Below are 5,728 nucleotides of genomic sequence, written 5' to 3'. Positions count from 1 at the left end.
TCCCTGTTCCTGGGCCCCGTGAGATGCCTCTGCCTTCAAAGCAGCATGGTGACAGGAGGCCTTGTGCCTGCTGACACGCGAGCTCGGCTTTGATTGGAGCTTGATGCAATTATTTTGATTAAGAAAATGTTAATCTTGTTGACATTATCACTGTAGTCAACAGCTAATGACCCCAGTAGTTCATTTCCTTATAAATATTTAACATAATAGCAGCAGTCCCTTGGGTTACGGTACTTTTGACACTTGTATAATCTGAAACAAATCCCCTTTTTTCAGTCAAACAGCCCATGTTACGCACACAGTTGGCTAACTATTTACAAAGCACCCAATTAAACCCTACTTAATTCTCCCCTTCTGCAAACCCCATCTCAGAAGCACACGGGCTGCTGAGCACACCAAGCAGGCATCTTCCACCCAGCCCAGGCACTACCTGGCACTCAGCAAACACAGGGGTACAAGGCTGCATTTGCCCATCCAACAGTACATACGGAGCAAAAAGCAAAGAGAACATGCAAACTCAGAGAATTGAAGAAATAAGCTGAAGAATCACAGGTAAAGACAGGTAAATCTAGTTTAATGTTCACATGTAGTAATTACACATCACAGAGATTAAACAGGATTTTAGCTGTAACATAGCCGCAGTGAAACGAAAGTTACTTGGTGCTAGAAAAATAATCTTGACACAGTTCTGATTTTTTTGGTCTACTTAAGCTCATTGCAGATGAGTCCACACCGCTGATGGTAACGGTGTTGCCCATACGCCTTCCCACAGTCCCCCACTAATACTCTTTGGATGAAGAAAACAGTGACTGGTTTTGTTTGTGGGTTGCCCTTTGGTTGCGAGCAGGGAACTGTATTCGCTTTTCAAGCAGTTAGTAAGAGCATAGGAATGCAGGTTCCCAAAAAACCCTTTTGGTACTATAGTTCCAGAGCAAATTTCTTGATCTGATGCAACAGCAGGTCTTTTAAAAAAGCCGATTAAAGAGCTAAAGCACTGCCCCATAATGCAAAAAGTAGATAGAATGTCCATTCGCAGTAAAAAAACACTACATCCTACTCCTATGCGTATAGAACGCACCAAAACCCCCCTGTGCTAAGTGACACAAGCGGAGGCTCCATGTATAATACATTTACAAACATTTCAAGTCTAGGTCGAGGAAAACACTTCTGTATGAGTCGGAACAAGTTTATTTGCAATCAGACATGGCATGCAATCATGCAGGACCACCGCTACAGCCGAGGCTAAGGGACATGGGGACAAAGAAGCCCTACGCATACGGGATATTTCCATACCGGAGCTCCACACTGAGCCGCCGTCTTCTAAAGAGAGATTCCCACAGATTTAAAAAAAACATACACACTTTTTATCATATTTACAAAAAAATATTTAATTAAAAATATTTTATAATTACAGTAGTCTATTAAAGCATATACTTTTCTCACACTTATAGAACATCTCTCTATGTACACAGTATGAAATGTCACTCGTTTCTCTGTACAGTATGCAACATTCCTGCAGGGAGAAGAAAGTTCCCGGGCCCCATAAGCCATCTATTTTAAACAATAGACGAGGTCTATCTATACGCGCTCCGGAGGTCGGCAGCGCTGCGCGGTGGAGCCGTGCTCGTCCCTCCGTCGCACTCGGTCCCGGGGCAGAGCCGCCGCTCCTCCTGTTCGGTCCGACCCCACCGCCAACACCGCGGGGAGAGAAGAGCAGCGGGGCCGGGGAGTCGCGCACGGGAAGACGGGGGCCGGCCGGAGCCTGGGAGCGGCTCAGAACGGGCATCGCCCCGCCCGCCCCCCGCCGTGCACCTGTGGGAAGGAAGGAAGGCACACAAGGGGGTGAGCCGATCCGCTCCAGACGGGCTGGCGCCAGCGGCACTCCACGATGCCCCGGGTCACACATACACACACACGCACGCACTCACACGCACACACACAGCCGCGGCCCGCGGGCTGGGGCTGTGATAAAAGCTCAGCGTTAGAAGAATGAAAGCCCGCCCCGTAAATGGGAAACAAACCCCCCAGCCTGCCGCCGGGCTCCCGGCCGCGCTCAACCCCTACCCAGCGCCGCGCTCCCCGGCCCCGCCGCCCCCGACGCCCGCACTCACCTGGGCAGCGGCGCTCAGCGGCAGAGGATGCTGTCCCCCGGCTTGTTAACAGAGCCAGCCTGCGCAGCAACGAGACGGCGCGTCACGGCGGCATCGACGGACCTCGCGTTCTCTCCCCCTCTTCCCCCCCCCCTCGCCCCCTCCCTCAAAGCATGGCGCTGCCGGAGGTGCGCACCGAGGGGGAAGCCGGTCCCACGAAGCCGGGCTGCTCCCCACGCCGCCCGCCTCAAACGCTCAGTGCTCGGGGAGCGCAGGGGCCGCGCGGCGTTCCCGTACGTGCGAACACGCGGATAGCGGCCGCTCCCCCGAGGGGCTACAGTTACAACGCAGGGATGGATGCGGGGCTCCGCCGGAAGACAGCGCGCCCGCCCCGGTCCCTCCGGGCTGCGCTGCCCCCTGGGCCGTGCAGCGGTGCCTCCCCGCTCCCTTCTCGCGCCCCCGTGACGGGCACGCACCTCTTACCGGGTCGGTGTTGAGGGCCGTCAGCGGGGTGCGCGGGGTGCCCGCGGGACAACCGCCCGGGTGCAGGGCGGGCGGCGGCTGCCGGAGCAGCGCCGGGTGCGTCTCCAGAGCCAGCTGCAGGTCGAGGATGTAGTCGATGACGTGCTGCAGGATCTCCACTTTGCTGACCCGCTTGTTGGGCGGGATGGTGGGCACCAGCCTCCTCAGCCGGCTGTAACAGTCATTCATATCGCACTGCAGGCACAGGGCCGCCGGCTCCTCGCCCCCTTTGCAGCCGCTGTGCTCGGCCAGGCACCGCAGCGCCGGATGCCCGCCACCGCCGCCCGCCCCGGCGGGCTGCGCCTTGCGCCCGGGGTGCCGGACGGGGCTCACGGCTTTCATGGTGCCGCGGGCACGGAGAGAGACCGGGACCTCCCCCGCCACCTCCTCCCGCGACCTCGGGCACGCGCCGCCCGCCCGCCGCCACGCAACGCGAGCGGGGCACGGGCACGGCCGCGCGGCCTCTCGCTGCTCGCAGACGGGTCCTCCCCACCGGGATGCGGCGAAGACGGCGCTGCCGCAAAGCTCGTCCCGCCCGACCGCTCAGCCACCGCCGCGGCCGCTCTGCTGTCGCTGCCGCCCGCGCCGCCCGCTAAATAGAGGCGGGCGCGGGCGGGGCGCGGCGCTGCGCGGGGGGGCGCCGCGGCACGGCGGCGCGGCCAATCGGGGCGCCCCGTTCCCCCCTCGGAGCGCGGCGCTGACCAATGGCGGCGGGGCGGCGACGCCGCTGGAGGGGGCGGGCGGCGCTCCCCCCGGGGCTGGAGGCGGAGGAGGAGGCGGCCCGGGAGGGAGGACTGCGGGAATGCGGGCGGGACCGGGCACCGGCGGCTCCCAGCGCAAACCCCCACGGCCCACCGCCGTGTGACCCGACGCCCGGGGAGGGAGAAGTACCTCCCGCCGCGGCGAAGCGCGGTTTTCCCCGATCCGCGTTACCCTCCGCGTGTATTGGAGGGGACTCGGGAAAATCCCGAGCGAAACTCGAGGAAGGGGAGGAGGGGTTGGGGGCTCGGGCGGAGCGGTGCCTGGGAACGTTAAATTAGAGCGCATAACGATTAAAAATGCATGGAGATGGGGTATTTAAAATTCCTCCATGACATATAATATTAATCCGTTTTATGTAAAATTCATACCTGTAACTTAATTTGGTCCATTAATGCACGCGATCACGTATTAGTGGATGTACCATGTTTTAAATATGATGCTGGAAATGTCCAGAGTTCTGTACTTTGAGACAGAGCATTAAAATTAACAGACGTATACTCCAGAGCCCCTCTCAAGTCGTCTGGTGGCAGCTTGCAACCTTTTAATTTAATAATGCTGTGCGCAAACTTTCTGTTAATACCTTCCTGGGATTAGCAGCGGTAGCCGGACCGTACTGCAAAGGGCACAGTGCCCAGCTCTGCAGCGGCTGTGCTGCTCCAGGACCTCAGCAGGCACAGCTCTGGGACCTTGGTGGGTGCAGGAAGGAGCAGTGGCTGCAGGATCTGCCCCACGCTCGCAGGTCAGACCCCACGGAAAGAGAGAAATGCATAATGGTGATTAATGGTTGCACGTACCCTCTGTGCTTAGTCACAATGGGGAAGCTGTCAGACCCAGAAGGTGAATGAGCAGAGACCAGAGCATCTGAAGAGCGCAACAAAGCGCACATCCATTCTCTCACCCTTTAAGAATGTTTGAGGCTGTGCTTACAAATATTCACACAATTATCTGCTTATTCCATCCCACCTTACCAGTGCTTTTGATGGCCTCCAGGTACAAAAACGAGGTGTGTGGTGTGAATCTTTGGCTGACACTTGGGTTGTGCTCTACGTTGTGGCAATAAGATGAGAAGACATACGTCCATCCTAGCTACAGGCCGGGTGATCCTGGTTCTGCTGCAGTCACTCCTCTTATTCTGTGAAACTCCACTCTGCAGCCTCTGACTCTCAGAAGGTGGAAATATATACAGGCCCAATGCCATACGTTATGGTAATACTTTCTCTCCCTGAGTCTTTATAACACAGACAGCCAACGTGCTGTTTAAAAGACCTTCAGATTTTAAATTACAGTGAGCATGCAGACACAAATCTTGCTGATCCCATTTAATTAAAATCTATGTGTAAGTAGACACACTGTATATCAGGCTGTCTGTTTGCACAAAATGCCATCTAGGAAGTCCAGTGATCTCCCTGGAAATCTCTGGGAAGCCCTAGGATGTAACTGGTTCCCCTGGAGCTCTCACAAAGCCACCCTGGACAGGCAATGCATGCTGCAGTGTGGCTACAGAGAACCTACCGACTCCACGCCGGCTCTTGTGGATGACTCAGTATTTCTTGTAAGGTGCAAAGGATCGCAGCGTGCCAGCGAGCTCTTCCCATCATCGTCCTTCCCTTCCCTCTGAAGGGAAATCTGAGGGTGGGCAGGCATTGCAGGAGTTGTGTTTGTTCACCTAGCATCTCAGCAGAGATATGTGGGAAAGGGAAAAGCAGCCCTCCCCTCTGACTATCGCATAAATATTCAGGGGATTTCCTCTAGTAACTCCCTTTGATACTGGTGGAGTTGATACATGCTAGTCCGACATGCTCTGGTGAACAATAGGCACCAATTCCCTGTTAACAACCCGACTGCTTTTGCTCTCCTTGAAGTCAATGGGAGTTTTGTCATTGACTTAAGTGGCAGCAGGTTGGGTCGGCTGCTTTTTCAACATTTAGATTGGATGTGCACCAGATGCTAAGCAAATTGAGCTAAAAATGGATTGGAAACCCCAGTATGCTAGCAATGGGAACAGGTACGATGAAACTCTTCATCCCTGAAGACAAACACAAAAGAGAGGGGCAGTGGCTGCTGTTTGTGCTTTTGTCCTATTAACAGCAATATTTTTCATGACATGAATATATAGGGATTAACGCTCCTGTTTTTTTTCACCAGACTGAGTCTGGGTTTTCAAAATGAATTCTGTGCATCTTTAAGCATGTGGTTCCTTCCTGGCTGGCTGGAGGAGCTCATCTGTCTTGGCTGTGTTTTTCTTTGCTCTCTTCCCACATCCAGAGATGGAGATTCATTTCCATTGTAGCCAGCTCTTGCAATATTGTCACAAGATGCTTGATTGTGCTTGTGCAGACCAGTTTAGCCAAGGC

The 5,728-nt window shown here is 55.2% G+C and overlaps 1 protein-coding gene across 2 annotated transcripts; it reads right to left on the bottom strand.

The window, feature by feature from the left end:
- Positions 1-553: 553 nt before the first annotated feature.
- ID4 (inhibitor of DNA binding 4, HLH protein) lies at positions 554-3,165 on the bottom strand. 2 transcript variants are annotated; one of them, XM_048939287.1, is made up of 3 exons: positions 2,567-3,165; positions 2,112-2,170; positions 554-1,812 (listed from the first exon to the last, which is right to left on the bottom strand). In XM_048939287.1, exons 1-2 carry the CDS (start codon positions 2,952-2,954, stop codon positions 2,157-2,159), a joined length of 402 nt encoding a protein of 133 aa, XP_048795244.1. In that variant the 5' UTR covers positions 2,955-3,165; the 3' UTR covers positions 554-1,812; positions 2,112-2,156. The 2 variants fall into 2 exon arrangements, with proteins under 2 accessions (XP_048795244.1, XP_048795243.1); XM_048939286.1 differs by having other exon boundaries at positions 2,574-3,165.
- Positions 3,166-5,728: the final 2,563 nt, after the last annotated feature.

Source organism: Lagopus muta, chromosome 3 (assembly GCF_023343835.1).
Source record: "Lagopus muta isolate bLagMut1 chromosome 3, bLagMut1 primary, whole genome shotgun sequence".
NCBI classification, from domain to species: Eukaryota; Metazoa; Chordata; class Aves; order Galliformes; family Phasianidae; genus Lagopus; species Lagopus muta.
Note: the sequence above shows the minus strand (reverse complement) of the source record. Positions and strands in the feature narration are given on the sequence as shown.

Coding starts and splice junctions, on each gene's coding strand:
- ID4 (XM_048939286.1), bottom strand. CDS start 2,954: ATGAAAGCCGTGAGCCCCGTCCGGCACCCCGGGCGCAAGGCGCAGCCC. Junction 2,171..2,573: donor CGGCCCTCAACACCGACCCG/GTAAGAGGTGCG, acceptor GTTGCTGCGCAG/GCTGGCTCTGTTAACAAGCC.